The sequence below is a fragment of the Formica exsecta genome, unplaced genomic scaffold, assembly GCF_003651465.1.
Source record: "Formica exsecta isolate Colony F162 unplaced genomic scaffold, ASM365146v1 scaffold333, whole genome shotgun sequence".
NCBI lineage: Eukaryota > Metazoa > Arthropoda > Insecta > Hymenoptera > Formicidae > Formica > Formica exsecta.
This window is the reverse complement of record NW_021850582.1, coordinates 333,757-350,975: the sequence shown is the minus strand read 5'-3', so window position 1 is coordinate 350,975 and position 17,219 is coordinate 333,757. Positions and strand designations below refer to the sequence as shown.

The 17,219-nt window shown below is 32.9% G+C and overlaps 2 protein-coding genes across 10 annotated transcripts in view; one reads left to right on the top strand and one right to left on the bottom strand.

Moving 5' to 3' along the window:
- Positions 1–17,219, bottom strand: part of LOC115238326 (calcium/calmodulin-dependent 3',5'-cyclic nucleotide phosphodiesterase 1-like) — a 99,085-nt gene that overhangs the window by 18,512 nt on the left and 63,354 nt on the right. Inside the window, exon 1 of one of the 9 annotated variants that reach the window (XM_029812049.1) lies at positions 13,770–14,014. The exons of the other annotated variants lie outside the window; for them this stretch is intronic. Coding sequence (XP_029667909.1) covers positions 13,770–13,782 — 13 coding nt within the window. The 5' untranslated portion in view covers positions 13,783–14,014. Of the gene's footprint in view, positions 1–13,769; positions 14,015–17,219 lie in introns of those variants that run through there. 9 annotated transcript variants of the gene reach the window in all.
- LOC115238327 (alpha-glucosidase-like) lies at positions 4,236–11,907 on the top strand. Its single transcript, XM_029812050.1, has 9 exons — positions 4,236–4,311; positions 4,566–4,730; positions 5,126–5,463; positions 6,480–6,605; positions 8,868–9,278; positions 9,688–9,943; positions 10,666–10,861; positions 11,109–11,246; positions 11,404–11,907. Exons 2-9 carry the CDS (start codon positions 4,577–4,579, stop codon positions 11,471–11,473), a joined length of 1,689 nt encoding a protein of 562 aa, XP_029667910.1. The 5' UTR covers positions 4,236–4,311; positions 4,566–4,576; the 3' UTR covers positions 11,474–11,907.

Here is a 17,219-nt window from a genome sequence, read left to right as displayed (position 1 = left end):
GTGAAATTTTTGTAATAAATATTTTCAATGTAATTTACGCGTTTGAAAAATATACAGTAGAGTAATAATTAATTCCAACACACAAAGTAAATTTTCTCATTAACTTAATGGATGATTGTTATCGCAGCGTTCTACAAATCATGCAATTTATTATGAAAATGAAATATACATGTATGTATAGGATGAAAACGATCTACCGAAATACTGCTCGATAGTATTATTTAATAATACGTGATAAGCGTAATCTAATAATTATTTGTGGCACAAATACAGCACATATATGCATAATAAAAGAGACGACTCAATGAACGCGTCAATTATGCGATAAATTGTACACAACTATTTGACACACATTGTAAGCTATTCTAATTGTTTTTGTTTTTTTCGAAATAAATTGTGTTAAACCTGAATATGATTGAAGATATAAATTTTTATCTTTAGCGATATCAGATCGCTGATAATATAATTGCATAGATAAGGATAAAGATAAAGCATATCAAAGTCAAGCACTCTTGTTCCTAGAAAGCTACTGTAAAAGATGGAATATGTGGGATGGCGTCAAAGATCGAAGACGTAAAGTTCACTGGGAGCTTATTGCGTTCTGACATAACTTTCTTGCGTGACACAAAAGATGAGAAAAGTCTTTTTTACCATTCGATTTTCATAGGTTGAAGAGAACATATAAGAAATGCCAGCTATTTATTATCATCTTTCTTTTAAATAATCTTTGGAATATGTTTCAAATCTATAGATTCTTCTTGTTAAGGATATTTAATATAAAATCAACTATACAGATAAGAGATATTTTGATATTATCAAACTGTGAATAGATAACTAACGCATAGAGAACTATGCGCTTAATCCCATTGAAAAATTGATCATAATGGATACGATAACGCGCTTTTATCAATCGCAAGATGTAGCAGCTTAATTCAATTGATAAGAAGAAAAAGATAAGGTAGGAATTTTCTCTATTATGTGTTTTGTCCACAAAAGATATTTAAAGTTAGATTTTCATTAAGAAATGTGTCCTATATCGATCGCTATTGATAAGCTAAAACTCTTTGTATACCGATAAGACATTTAAAGCATGTTAGCATATCCGGAATGTCGAACTGTGTTTTAAAATGTCACGTCTAACATAAGAAATAAGTAGAATAAATGCGAGCTTTCAACAATTTTAAATTCAATGTGTATAAATTTGAATTATCAAGAATATTACAAAAGATATAAAGATATTATTTACGGCGACTTTTTAATAACATAAAAAATCTATTAGCCTTTATCAATCTAATGACTAATGATTTTCTTTTTGATTGCGGAATCGAGTCGAGCTGTACAAAAATACAAAACTTGAAAACTCTGACACTTGTTCAACGGACAAAAAGAAAACGAGTAAAATAAAATCAGCAGCTGCAATTTTGGAAAACGTCGATAGCGTTCGGTAGTGTGTACACGCATTCGAGTACGTAACCCGAAGATACGCACACCTGGATTATTGATTACCGCGCCGTAGAGAGCCTCCTGACGGAATAGACCCTGTGCCTGGACAAAGACCTTAACTCGAATGCAGTTTGTTCGCTCGATTCTGCCAGTGTTTCATTGTCTCGTTTCTTTTTCCTTTCATCGCATCGCCCGCTGCACGAGATTTGAACAAAGCAAAACGCTCTCTCGTGCGAAATTATACCCGCGCATTAAATTTAGCGATCTTCACGGAAAATCTGATTACTAATCGCGGCCGCGCTGGAGGCAAATCAAATGTACGATTATGTACCTTGCGCGCTTGTATGCAATATATGGGATGGTAGCTACGATCACATAGATGAAATGATTCAGTCTTGTCTCCGAGAATACACAAGCTACGCTCGACACGCGTATTCGGATTTCTGAATAATGCAGACACTTAATTAACGTCGCTTTCTGACAGACTGCCAAAATGAATATCGTTGAGCCAAACCGTTAATCGCGAATCGTGCGCAATCTCTCTCCGCGATTAAATTTGCTTTCGATTAAATACTTTGTTATGTGTATTCGGAATCTTATATAGTACGAATACATCCTCCTTTCTTTTTATGTAAATTCAGATGCGATTTAATTTTGTTTTATCTTTTAAAAATTATCAAAAAATATACAAAATAGCTTTTAAATGCGTCAATTTATTTTGCTGAATTTTGTTAAAAACTTTAAACTTCGTTCCTCAAAATGCGTCAAATCTTCTTGTCTTATCGAGAACAGAAATTGATTAAAGTTATATTACTCTTGAATCAATTTATTTCCCCTTTTTACGCAGTAAGTCTATAATTTTATCGCTCATACATTATCCGATTAATGTACATTATAATACGTACGACACAAGAATAGCACATTTTTAATCTATTTATTAATATTTAACGAAGTGAGAGCTATGGGAGCATGTTCCGGGGTCTATATAAAACATTGTGCAATCCCACTAATGTTTTTAGGTCACGAGATTAAATTTCTGTTTAAAACTCTACTACCGCGTTCGTAGTAGCAACGACAAAGAGAAAAATTTCTCTATTTTCTTTCTCCCAATTTTTCGCACAAAAACGTTCGTTGCGTTTTCATTCGACAAATAAAATTTATTTTAGTAAAAGTAACCGATTTTTTGGAAGTAAAAATTGTAACGAAATATCACAATTATTACAGTCACGAAATAAATAGCAATTTTTTATTTCTCCGACGCAAGATAAATATTTCTATGCACAATACACGAAACTTGTAAATCTATAAGCGTTTGAAAAACTATGTACGTACATATGACGATTTATAAACAATTTTAAAATTTTACGTTTCAAATAAATATTTCAAAAAAATATTTCGTATAAATATCTCAAAAAGAAAGTATGAACATATCGATTTCAATCTTATTTGCATCAACTTTACGCGTGACGTAATTTTGTCAATAATTGCTTATGTAACGCATTATCTTTTCTCGAATATTTAATCACTGATTAAATTTTTGTGGAACAGAGAATTGACATTGCTACACTTTTCTGCCAGAGATTTTTTTTTACATGTTTTTACATGTTATATGTCAATCATGTGTGTCGATATCGACGCAGATCGCTGTTTTCATTTAAAAAGTAGATAAAAAAGAGATTGTTTTCAAACTCGTAATAGCAAAACTAGTAGAAAACTATCAATTTTTATCGTAAAACTTAAAGTGTGTGATGTCGGATGTGACCGCACCAATTTTAATGTCATTTCCTACCACATTTCGAGCTATTATTTTAGTAAATGAACAGACTCGTTAATCGCGCATAGAATTGTAGAGCTTATGACATCAAAAACAAGTTCATTCATCAAGACAAGGTATCTAGCTACATTAATCTTATTTCGATAGACACCGCGCGATTAACCTTATACAAGATAATTAATATAGAAAATTTTCCACCTATACACACTTGCATTAAATAGCCAAATAGCTCCAATCTAAAAAATAAAATATATTTACTTTATTTCATTGATACAATATCAAATAATATGATATTAGTATCATTATTTGTAGATATCAAATTGATATTAATACGAGATATCATCGCCAACGCGTTAAAGTTAAGTTTAATTTCACCGGAAATATACATAAGAACGTATCTCCACACCAATATTTTTCGAGCAGTGTTTCTCAAGCAATTTTTTGCACAAAATTTCTCCCATAATAATATTTCTATAAATAATAATTAAATAATACCATTCTTTTTATCAGCATATTGTAAAAAGTATAGAGACGAAAAAATCAAAGTAATATTTTTATTGTGCAAAAAGATGCAAATATTGCGATGATTAAATTTACATAAACGCGTACATTCTCCAATCGTATTAAACTTTAATAATGGATCTTCTGACGTATTTGGAAAAATCGATTTCAATCAATAAAATTAATCCCAAAAATCAATGTGAGGAATCTCATAAAAAGTTGATACATTTAAGCGGAAAATCCTGTATATGTATTTGCAAATGTTTCATCTATTTTTCATCACTCGTTCTGCCATTTTTGAAAGACACTGATGTTCTAGATTTTGTAGTATTGATGTGTGACTCTACATTGAAAAAGATAAATAATATAAAAATTCTGACAAAGATACGATTAGATGATCTTGCGATACATCTCACGATTAGACGAAATGAATACACCGGCTATACGCATATAGCAATCTTACTCGCTCGGAATTACATAATGCGGCTATAAAAGAGGAAAGATTGGTTTACTCTACAACAGTAGATCTTACAGCAGGGGTCCGAGCAGTATCTATTGATACTGGAATAAGCACTAACATTGACAAATTATTGGTAAGTGTGCAAATTTATAATAGAAACAGGTGTTCTTAATTGCCGACAACCATATCGTTTTGCAAAATTTTGTAATATAATGTGGTAACAAACACTCAGTGTGTTTCTGCTGTTTTAAATATTCTTAAAATTTTATTCATTATGATATCCATTTTTAAATATTTGAGTGTTTCAATTTAAATGAATCACTTTGTATATATATTATTACACATTTAAGTCAGCGCATAAGTAATTTGTTATTATTTATTTTCAAGATCCAGCTATAATGAAAAAAGTAATAACGCTTTGTACAATATTACTATTATCCAGTCTTGGATATAGCAAACCTAATGCGAAATGGTGGCAATCAATGTCACTTTATCAAATTTATCCCAAAAGCTTCAAAGACAGCGACGGGGATGGTACAGGAGATCTTAAGGGTATGTTATTATATTATTATTATTATTATATATAATTATATAACCACATATACCTAATATGCACAAGTTTTCAACTCTAAATTTAATAATCGATTCTTGTGTTGTTGAGACAATATAAAATTAATTTTAAAAATATATTTTTATAAATATAAAATTTCAAATTTTTGTAGAATATTTTTTTTTGAAACAAACCAATTATTTGTTGGCAGTCTTTTATATTTGATATTACAAAATTATCTTGATAACTGAAATTTGATTTAAAGATCTGAAAAAGTAAAACCTATTTAAAATTAAGCATGTAATAGTTGATTTATTTAATTGCAATCTAAAATATTAATTCACATTAAAATATTTCACGAATACGATCTAAAAATGTTTCGACTTTTCGCATGCAGGTATCAGGAGCAAGCTAGACCATCTCATCAGGTCGAATGTTAATGCTTTTTGGTTATCTCCGATTTATCCCAGCCCGATGGTCGACTCCGGATATGACATTTCCGATTTTGTCAGCATCGACGAAACTTTCGGCACTATGGAGGATTTTGAGGCGCTCACGAAGGCTGCTCATGACGCGTCTTTAAAAATTATTCTGGACTTTGTTCCTAATCATTCCTCGGATCAGCACGAATGGTTCCAAAAGAGTTTAAAAAGTATCGAACCCTACACCGACTATTACGTATGGCATAAAGGCAAGGTGTTACCCAACGGAACGGTTACGAAGCCGAATAATTGGGTAAATATATTTGATAATTCAAAGAGACGTCCGTGTCGTGCGAAAATTTATGATGACAGGAAAATCGGCTTTTCGCGCCTTTAATAATGATGTAAATAACCTATATTGTTAAAGTCAATCTCGAAATGATCCGAGCTCGAATACGCGAGATTATCTTAATGTTCGTATTTCAATTATTTTCTTCAACTAATTTTAAACGAGATTAATTTAGCTCTTATTATTAATTTTCTATTTCGCAGTACGATATATAAACAGTGATAAACATTAAAAGTAATTACTTAAGTTAAGCTCACAACAATCGCATCGCGCAAGATATGCCTACTAAATAATTCGCATTATCTCTGAGACGCATAAGTGATTTTATTGTATAGCGATTCGGATTCCGCATTCAAAAGTTAACACATTCGAATCTTATAATTTAAAGTACTCTCGAAATGTAATTACGTAAAAGTTAAAATGCTCTGTATTAACAAAAATATTTATCGTGCTATAGAGTGATATGGTTGATCGCATAAAGATATCTTTTATCAAGTATCGTGGCAACAACGATTTGAAAAAAAAAAAAAAGAAAGAGAAAGAAAAACTAAATGTCTAAGTTGCAACTTCAGTGAGAATTAAATTCTAGTTCAACTTTGACGATCAATCAGGCGAAAATCCTCCAAAAAAGTTCCATTAAGACGATCGATTCTTTTTATCCATCACGAGCCGATTAGCCTTTAATATCTGAAAAATGTTCTGTTCGCGTTTCTCGACACCAAAGTTAACCGACGATTCATCATTGCGATTACCTACAAGTCTCGTCGATTTTGAAATATGTATATAGGCGTCGGTAACGCGAAACAATATATTCCGGTCAGCACAACGCGAATCTGCAATATATATATATATATATATATATATTGTTCGAAATGTTCTAGCACGACATATTCGATTCTCGTCTGTTCTATATCTGTCGTTAAAGCTTTCAAGGCATAATCAGTTAATCGGGATGATTGAATGATTATTGACACATATAGATGAGCGTGTTCGGCAAATCAGCATGGACCTGGCGTGAAGAACGACAAGCGTATTATTTTCATCAATTCGCACCGGAGCAACCCGACCTCAACTATGAGAACGAGAACGTAGTGCGCGCAATGAAGGTACGTATTATTCGCAAAAAAACTATCATTAAATTTGTCATGATTCAATGCTTCTCTCTTATCGAATCATTCGGACGCACGATTTTATTTTTTCTTTCGACATAAAATTACGATTCTAGATTATGTCACATTCGTGTGACACAGAATTGTTGTTAAAATCGATCAGCCGTAAATTAGTTGTAATAATTTCAAAGTAAAATCATATAACAGGGCCAATTACAGTTTCATATATATAAAAAAAAAAGAAATATCGATAATTAACCGTCCAGTCCTCATGACTAAAGCAGCGAAATAGCGGATTATCTTGTTATCACGTTATCTCGGACAACCGCGGCGGTAAGACAGAGACGGTGGATTACACAGCATCGTTGATGTCACAAGGGGTGAAAATAAATCCGGCTTGTATACATCGTACAAGAACATTGCTTTTTCCGTTATCATCGCCGCATGAGCGCTTGCGCTCTTGCGCGCGTATACCACGCGTTGCGTTGAGAATGAAGGAAAAACATTATCCTGTTTTCCCTTTATCTCTCTTCGCTATTCTCGACGTAATTCGCTCGTGAAAATAATTTTAGAAAAATCAGACACTTTCGCAATCGACGAAAGATCGACGGACACATTCGTGCATTTGTTATCGGTAGTAATTAATTCGTCGGCGATAAATCAACGCTGAAACGTACAAAATTGATGGACAAGTGTCTTCCTCAATCGCATCGTTAATCGTCGCGCGGAAAGCGGATGCAATTAGTCGTTCGTTGCGTGAACGCAACGAGCGTGAAATTATGCTCGCGGAACGAATCAGCAAACGGATGCGCGCACAATATTTGTCAATTTTTCAGAGACACGAACGTTTAAAATGTTGCGCGACAAATGATTGTTAATGTGATTTACTTGTGGAAGATGATCGATAATAATTCGTCCGGCTGTACGATGACAAATGTCCGGCGGGCGTGAAGCGAGATAATTACAATCAATTTAACATAAACAAAAGTTCGCCAAGCCGGAATAACAACTTTCGAACAAATTATTTGCACCTAGATAAAGGTAAAAGGTCAAATTTTCTACCTCGCCGTCATAACCGGCTTATCCTTTTTCCTCACGCTACAGGAGTGATGGAATTTTAGTAGGTGAAAGTTTTCCAGGATATTCATATTTTACAATCAAATCCTGTGTGTGTAATTTGAGATACAATGAAATGATGGAACATCCAGCCGTAATACTGAAAGTTGTAAAGTACACTGGTACACGCAATAAAATCCGAATTGGACAAACTATCGTGCAGTAAATAATGCAGTAAGCTCGCGTGATGCAATCTGCAATTATTTTTCCGCTAGCGTTAAAAGCTTTGCAAAATGTAAAGACGAAAATACGTATAAATATGTAAAATGTATCTTTTTTATATTTTACCAGAGAGACGATTGTTTGTTTTTTTTTTCTTAAAATAGTATATAACAAATTTTTTTTCTTTTCCACACAAACACACATACGTAATGTACTCCGTTACTCGCGTACCACAGATGTCGAGGTTTTATTCAATTTCTTTCCATCCATAACCGCAAAATTGCTTCACGACGGCAAGATGCTTCTTCTTATCGCAGCCTCAATTCCTCCAAATCCCTTATGTCACAAAATTTACCCGGAACATGCTACATTCGTAACATAAAGTCAGATGGGGAAGTTGAGAAGAAAAAATGATAGCATTATTTTCTTTTCTAAACCAATATTATCAGATATTATTTACATATAAGAAAAAGATCACATTTTTTGAATTTTGTCTTATATATTATCAAAACGATTGCATCGCTTATCTCTCTTTTTTCTTATTAATTCAATCTGACATAAAATAATAAAAATAATCTTTTGACTTACTCATATTATAAATAACATAATTAAAGCATAATTGTGAGGCATAGCGCTTTTTGAAGTCAATAATAGATGTATAGAATTTTTTTGAAGGAACATTAGATTTATATCCTGTTACAAAAATTATAATTGTGAACTTCTATGTATCCTGACATTTGTATGCGCGTGTATGTGTAGAATTAAAGGATTGGATTTATATGAATCAAAGCGAAATAATTAATTAAATTGATTTTGAATTTGCTGTGTAAACTATTGTTTCGAATAAATATCTTTAGGGCATACAGCATAGTGATTTAACCCACTTGCAGGTATATATAGATCTGAAAGGTATATAGAGCTTTACCCAAGCGTATTGTACTCTCTCTCTCTCTCTCTCTCTTTCTAACCCTGCCCCTCCAGGACGTCCTGAGATTTTGGCTCGACAAGGGGGTGGACGGATTCCGGGTGGACGCGGTGCCACATCTGTGCGAGGACGTCAGATTTTTGGATGAGCCACTCACGGGTAATCCAAATCCCGATGATTACGGTTATACGGATAAGATATACACCAAGGATCAACCGCGCACCTACGAGATGGTCAAAGGATGGCGAGAAGTAATGGACGAGTATCCGGATGAAAGAATCATAATGATGGAAGCTTACGCGAACATGACGATGACGATTAAATATTATGTATACGGGGCACACTTTCCCTTTAATTTTGGTCTGATCACCGACACAGATCAAGATTCTACAGCGGCCGATTTTAAGAACGTGATCGATAGATGGATGCTAAACATGCCTTTTGTGCAGGGTACGGCTAACTGGGTGGTAAGTCGAATGAGAGAAACGTATTCTTTCGAATCTCTAGTATCAATCTCCAAGTGTCGCTTAACTAGAGCGACAATTTTTCGAGCTAACCAAGATCTTAATCGCTCATATATGCATAAGAGAGACGTTATATTTTATGCCTCAAGCTATTATCGCCTGCTTGGATTTTTTTAAATTGGAAACTTGAAATCAACGCGAAGCCGAATCGTTCATTAAATATTTTTTAATCTTTTATACTTTATGCCATGTTTTTATTACATTTCAAGTAGCCAAATTTTTTATTTTTCTCGTAACGCGTTACAATTCGAAATGCGTTATCATATTTGACATCTTTTGATCTCTACTTTTAAGATGCTTGACAATGTAGAGTCATAACTCATAACGAGTTAAAATTGCACTCTTACCACAGGCTGGGAATCACGACAAATCCAGATTAGTGACACGTTACGGACAGGAACGAGCGCAGGCGGTAACTGTGCTAACTCTACTGCTTCCGGGCGTAAGTGTGACTTACAACGGTGAAGAAATTGGCATGGAGGATACGTGGATGTCGTGGCAAGATACTAAAGATCCGCAAGGTTGTAATGCCGGTAAAGAAAATTACGAGAAAGCATCCCGGGATCCTGCCAGGACGCCATTCCAGTGGGACAATACCACTTCAGCTGGTAGGTACTACGACGAGCAACTTTTAAAATCACTATGTTAACTCACCAATCATGAAATGCGATTCAATTATTGTCTGCAATTTAATTTTTGTCTGTAGAAACACCGATTGCGAAAATTTGTGGAAGCGATTCATAAAACTAAGATACAATTGAAAGATGTACAGTTGTAAAACGATATTGCGTCGGTCTGTAAATTTATTAATTTATTAATTATTTTGAAGCGAATATTTTGCTGATCATTATTGTTTTTGGAATTTTAATATCAAGAACAGAGCTGAATATCATTTGACAATATCATTTGCAAAAATCGATTAACGCGATGGATCTGTTAATAAATAGCAAAAAAACATTAAATAACCGGTAACGTGATAGAAACCGGTTTGTACCGAACGCGCCGCATTAATATCAGGTCTCGTGTCATGGTCCACATATCCAAGGATCAACGCGCGCGATATATTTGTCAGGTCACGCGTCACATTTTGAGATTTCGAAAAGAAAGTGGGTGAAAAACTCGAGATGAAACAAGTCTCTTATCGATCATGTCGCGGTATGCTATACAATATCCCGACGCTTGTTGTCACTCTGGATGTGTCGTTTTACAACCTAAAAAAAATAGTTGTATCATATTATTGTTTGTAATATTAAAAATACGATTATGTTTGTATGCGATGTACAATGTCATACGTTTGCTATGAAAAGACCTAATTTTTTGATAATTTTAGGATTCTCTACGAATCCGAAAACGTGGTTACCGGTAAACAAAAACTATGTGACACTTAATTTGGCCGCGCAAAAAAGACAGGACAACTCCTATTACGCTCTATATGAAGCGGTTTCTGCTCTACGAATATTGCCGGCTGTTAAACAAGGAACCTTGACCACAAACTTATTAAACAATGATGTTCTTTTCTTTGCCAGGTATAGTAAAATGTAACGACAAACGTGTATGAGACAAGAATTATTCTTATTATCATTGTTATTACTATCATTATTATTTAATATTGCTGATGTGTTTCAAATATTAAAAAGTATATATTTAATTCTTTCTTAAGAATATATATATTAGAAAAAGCATACGTATCTGTAACATTTAATTTTCTCGCGAAATATATTGCAACGTTCAAAGTTGAGCATCAGTAAGGACAAGGCATGCTTATTATTACAGAAAAACTGATAAAGATGTGGTTTATGTAGTGGTGAACTTTGGAAATAAAGAAGAGACTGTCGACTTATCGAGACTCATTCAGCCAACCAATCGATTGAACGCTTACTATGCCACTACGAATGCTCGTCATTTAATCGGGTAAGCATACGTTTTCTTCGTGCAATACGCCACGTGCGTTACTAGATATAGGTAGTAAAACATATACATAGAAAATGCAAAAGAAATTTTACAAATATTATCTTATATTATCTCGCGCTCATTGCGTTAATCTCATTGTTACCTCTATAATATTTAGGACTATCACCGAAGATGTTCACACCTTGAAAATCCCTGCATCAGCAGCTGTGATATATTTTAATATATAGTTATGTAAAGCCGTGCGAAAAGCTATGGAAACGAACGAGAGGCACCGTATTTTCAATGTTATTTCCATAATTCTCTAGGCAAAGAGGAGAGATTATTCAGTCGTTGGAATGATTCTACTCTGCATCTACCATCTTGCTTTATTGCTTCGATGTATATGTACATAATATCGCTCTTATTTATTCACGCTTTACCTATTTGATCAACTGAATTTATCTGCAAGATACAAAACTACGTTCATAGATAAACGGAATAGATAATGGCTCAGCTAATGGTAAAATATTATGTTAGAAAAAGCAATAGATGAAATGTTGAAAAGTAAAACATAGTAATAATAAATTTTGTCAATAATTCGCCCCTGTAATCATTACATTTGTAAATATTAAATTTTCAATGAATGTAAAAACTGAAAAAAGCAAATAAAAATTTTAAAAAGCAACTGTCGTGTATTTTCGATTATTAAATAAAATTTAATAACGGAATTATTAAATTTCGATAGATTGAATCCCGCAATATTCAGATTTTCATATACACTCATTAATATTGTATTGATTGCATTTTGTGTATTGTACCGCTTTCACTATTTGTCTGAATTTTTCCGTTATAAGAACAATATAATAACATTATGTCATATATTGAATAATTTATTTAAAATAGTAAAACGCTAATAGTATCTATTAAATTATAGTATCTATAAAATATATCTCTATTTGCTATTAAAAATTTTAATCAATAATAATTAACAATGCGCTTTTTGTTAAGCATTTCTATTATACATTAATTATTTATAAATCCGGCAATTATATTAAATGTCAAAAAGCCAATTGTATGTTTATCTGTTTCTAACAATGCAATCAACAATGAACGAAACTTGCAAATACTCATGTCTCTCACCTAAATTTATGTATGCTATCTTGAACTTTCTTCACAATTGCGTTGCACTAGGAGAAACTTCGTCTCTCTCGCGTGTGGAAACGGATTACAAGAGTTGCAATTATTTAATGAAAATTCAAAGTTTAGCAGAGAAGAACGAAAGAATGTCAAAACTTTTGCATCGCTTTCCGAGCATAAAGATAATTTTTTTTGTCGCGACGTTTCATTTAAATAACCGGTGACGAATTTTGCGGAATTACACAAATTCAAGTGCAAAATCCTTGAATTCGTACAAGTATGTGTAAATTTACTTTTGTACAAATTTAAAAACTTTAACATATACCTATAATATAATCGAGTCGCATATCGGACCCCTTTATCTGAGTTTATTTCCTCCTGTTTATCAATCCTTATCTAATTTCTCATAAAAGCTAAATTCTAAGATAAGCATTGTGTTGATTTATCGATGTGCAATATCGTTAGATTAAAGTTATAATTACTTCCTATAAAATTCACAATGCAATTATTCATGAATATATCACAATTTGAAAGTTTGTGAAATATGTGTGTTTTGGGTTATATATATCAAGTTTAAAAAGATATTACTTTTAAAAAAAGGTATTACTCATGCATGCACTCGAAAAACAAAATAACATGTATAAAATAAATTATTAATAAATAATTTTCATTATTTATGATTGTCTTTAAAGAGAGCTTTGCATCAAATTACAAAAATATAATTATACAGAATTAATCTATAAAAGAGAGAGAAAGAGAGAGAGAGAGAGAGAGAGAGAGTACATTTCACAGTATCACAAGTGTCATACTTGTGATAATACTACATAGATATCGCCTATAACTATCCATGTATCACTGATAATATTATAAACAAAAGATAAACGCGCAATATCGTGAACAAGAGATTGCCGTGCGGCTAGAAATTTCGTCATATAATGCATTTTGTCTTGTATAGTTAAAAAGCGTCCACTCCCTTCCTATTACTTTAAGCTCCCAGTTTATAGAATAATTAGACTTCAAACTTCCCTTGAGGAAAAATTGTCCGCGACTTAATTAAAAGTGGGATCCTTTAATTTTCGATAAACGAACCGGCAATTCAATCTGTAATTAAGTTTTCTCGTAAGAGAAATCTAATGAAAAATACTTATTGAATGAGAATGTAATCAAATCAAAATGAAATTGCTGCTATTATCGCGGGCAAAATAAAATTTCTCTAACAGATCGCTAAAAATTCAAAGGCCAATCTCAGACTTTGAGAAATCAAATATGTGAACAATATTATTAAAATCATATTAACAATTTAAACTTCTAAAAGTTTAAGTATTTTCCTCTTTAACATGTTTGCTTCTTTTACGTATGGCAACAAAAATCAGAGAATCTCGGTAATTATTTTTTTATCCAACTTACATTTCGCTGCCATTCTTCAGAGAAATCACACTTTGTAAAATTTTGTTTACGCGAAATAACGCGTTACATCGTTATCTGCAATCTATTATACTGTCAGCCATAACTGTGGATAGTGCTACCTCCCCGACGGACGACATGACAATTATCGCGAGATTGTGTGATTTTTTCCGATTTGCTCGATAAAACTTCTTCGAGCGTTGGTTCTCTCGGCCAACATTGTCCCTTTCACATATAAATTACGACGTCGAGAAACACGCTACGTAATCGTGAAGATGTTCGTATCGCGACACCACATTATCCTCCTAAGTCTGCTGTTGACGGTCCCTCTGATCTCGGGAGAGATCCTCAACCGGGGATGGTGGAATCACACGGTTTTCTATCAGATTTATCCTCGCAGTTTTATGGATTCCGACGATGACGGTGTTGGTGATCTCAAAGGTAAGAGAGAAGGGAAAGAACCAAAAGCTCTCGACGAGCATCGAGACATATCGCATTAAACTTGTCTCTCTTCCGGTTTTATGCCTCGTCTTCCTCGACATAATCATTTTCGCGATAAGCATCGACGAAAATGACGCTGTAACACGCTTGCCCAGCGTAATTATACATCGTCTGTGAAGACAAAAACAGTTTCGTAACGAGAACGTTATCTTGCTTGTCATGTAGTGGATTTACCTGTGACAGTTTCGTTATCATGTTGCACATATAATATATTGCAACAACAGAAAAAATTTATCTAATTCTCATTAAAGTGAATAATATATATTTAAATATATTATAATATATTATTAATTCTTCTCTCTGTTCTCTCTCTTCTTCATCGCTTTCTTCATTTCTCTTCATTTTATTTTTTCTATTATTATTATTATTATTATTAAATCGTTTTTATTTTTAAACATCATGTCGCTTGTATAATTATTCAATTTGAGGTCAGTTTAAATAAATATATTAGGTATAAAATTATGATAAGTATTATGATAATTATTACACATTAAATCGCTATACAATATGTAGAAAAATGCGACGTAATATATAATAAATGATTGTAACTGCATTTGTATTGCACTGCAAGCCTCCATGTTTGCTTCAATCTTTTTTCGTTTGTAACAGGTATAACGAGGAACCTCGAACATTTTGTGACATCTGGAGTAGGGGCGATATGGCTGTCACCCATCAATCAAAGTCCTATGATCGATTTTGGGTATGACATTTCGGATTTCAAAGATATTGACAAAATATTCGGCAAAATGACAGATTTTGAAAATCTTTTAGCACGTGCTAAAAAACTTGGATTAAAGGTAATCCATGATAAAATAATTGGATTCGTCTAAAAAAAAGTCCATTTTAAACGAGCAATTCAAATTCTAGTGATAATTTCCTCAAATTTTTTATTAATATGTAATTTTCATTCAACCCCCATTCAAGGTTATATTCGATCTCGTGCCTAATCACACTTCCGACGAACATTATTGGTTTCGAGAGAGCATAAATCGTACCGGCAAATATGAACATTACTATATATGGGCAGATGGAAAAAATAATATTTTGCCACCGAATAATTGGTTAAGTTTATTCGGTGGCTCAGCTTGGACATACAACTCAATCCGTAGCCAATGGTACCTTCATCAATTCCACAGTAGGCAACCAGATTTGAATTATACTAATCCCGATGTACAAGAGGAAATGAAGGTATAATCATATTTTACGAGAAATAGAGTTATTAAACTTGCAATATCCCTCGATTAGAGAGAAGATTCACGGCGCAGATACACGTAATGCATCTGTATGCGATTATTAAATCACTCGTATATTCATTTTCGTGTCGTTTTAGGAAATTATTCTATTTTGGTTGAGGAAAGGCGTGGATGGATTTCGCGTGGACGCGGTGCCGTATCTCTTTGAAACAAATTACACTTTGGACGAACCTAAATTAGAAGGTGCGATGGAAGATGATTATAACTCTCTAAATCACATATTGACAAAGGATCAACCAGAAACATACAACTTGGTATTAAGCTGGAGGAAGATTTTGGACGAATATGCTTATCAATATAATACAAGCGAAAAGGTGCACATTTTACTCTTTTATAAAGTTTTATATACTATGTATTTCAGTAATACATCGTTTTTAAAAAAGTTAAAATTAATTTAAATGCACTACTTTAACGTTATACTTTATTAGAACTATATACGTATATACTAACTAATAACATCCATCTCTTTGCTCGCATATACTAGGTGATGATGACTGAAGCATACACTACATTAAAAAACACTACTAAATATTACAATTACGGTTCCCATATCCCTTTCAACTTTAATTTTATCACAAGTGCGACCTCGGATGCTGCTGCGTTTAAAAACATAATAGAGAGCTGGATGAAGACAATTCCCGAGGGTGGCATCGCTAACTGGGTGGTAAGAAAACGTTATTCCCATCTACATCAATTTTATATCGCACTCAATAAAACAATGATACGAAAATGTCTAACTTGGAAATTATTCAATCTGATAACTTGGCGCAAACATTATTATATTGAAATTCTTTTCGTCGATAGAGAAAAGCTTAATGGCAAAATATAATGGCAAGAGAATACATTCATTTAACATTATTTGAATACAAAAATTTTTTAATATTGAAATTTGCGTTATTGAATTTAATATATATATATAATAAGTTCATGTTAAATATAATTTACGCTAATTTTAAAATTATATTTGCGATAAACATAAATTATAAAAGATCCAAATGTGTGAATCAAGAATTGGTTAATAATGTTAATAAACGCTTGGGTGATTAAAGCCCAGCCACAAATGGCATTTTAAAAATGCACGATATTGTGTAATTCTATACAATAATATAATCAATATATATAAATGTTAATATAGTATAATATAATATAATATAATTTAAAGCGTATTTCAATGACAACTGCGTTGCGGTAAATGTATACAATTGTATGCTAAGTGGTATATTTTAATACACACATAATGGCTAATACTTTGTATAATCTGCAAGCGAGCAAAATATCCGTAGATGGGAAATCATGATCGTAATCGTACTGCTTCGCGTTATCCCGGGAGAGCCGATCAGATGACAATGTTAGCCATGATACTGCCAGGCGTAGCAGTGACATATTATGGCGAAGAAATAGGAATGGTTGATAAAATGGACATTAGTTGGGAAGATACGAAGGATCCTCAAGCTTGTAACGCGGGTAAAGAGAGGTATCAAAGTCGATCTCGTGATCCCGCTCGCACACCATTTCAATGGAATTTTCATCGTAATGCAGGTATGCAACAACGAAGAATGTAAATTCATCTTTGCTTTGAAACTCTTTCTTCTTAACTCTTTCTCTCTATATATAAAAGAACTAAGAATAAAATAATTATATATGCGACAGGAAAATTCTAAAGCGTGAACGATGATATCATTTCGATTTCAAATACCGA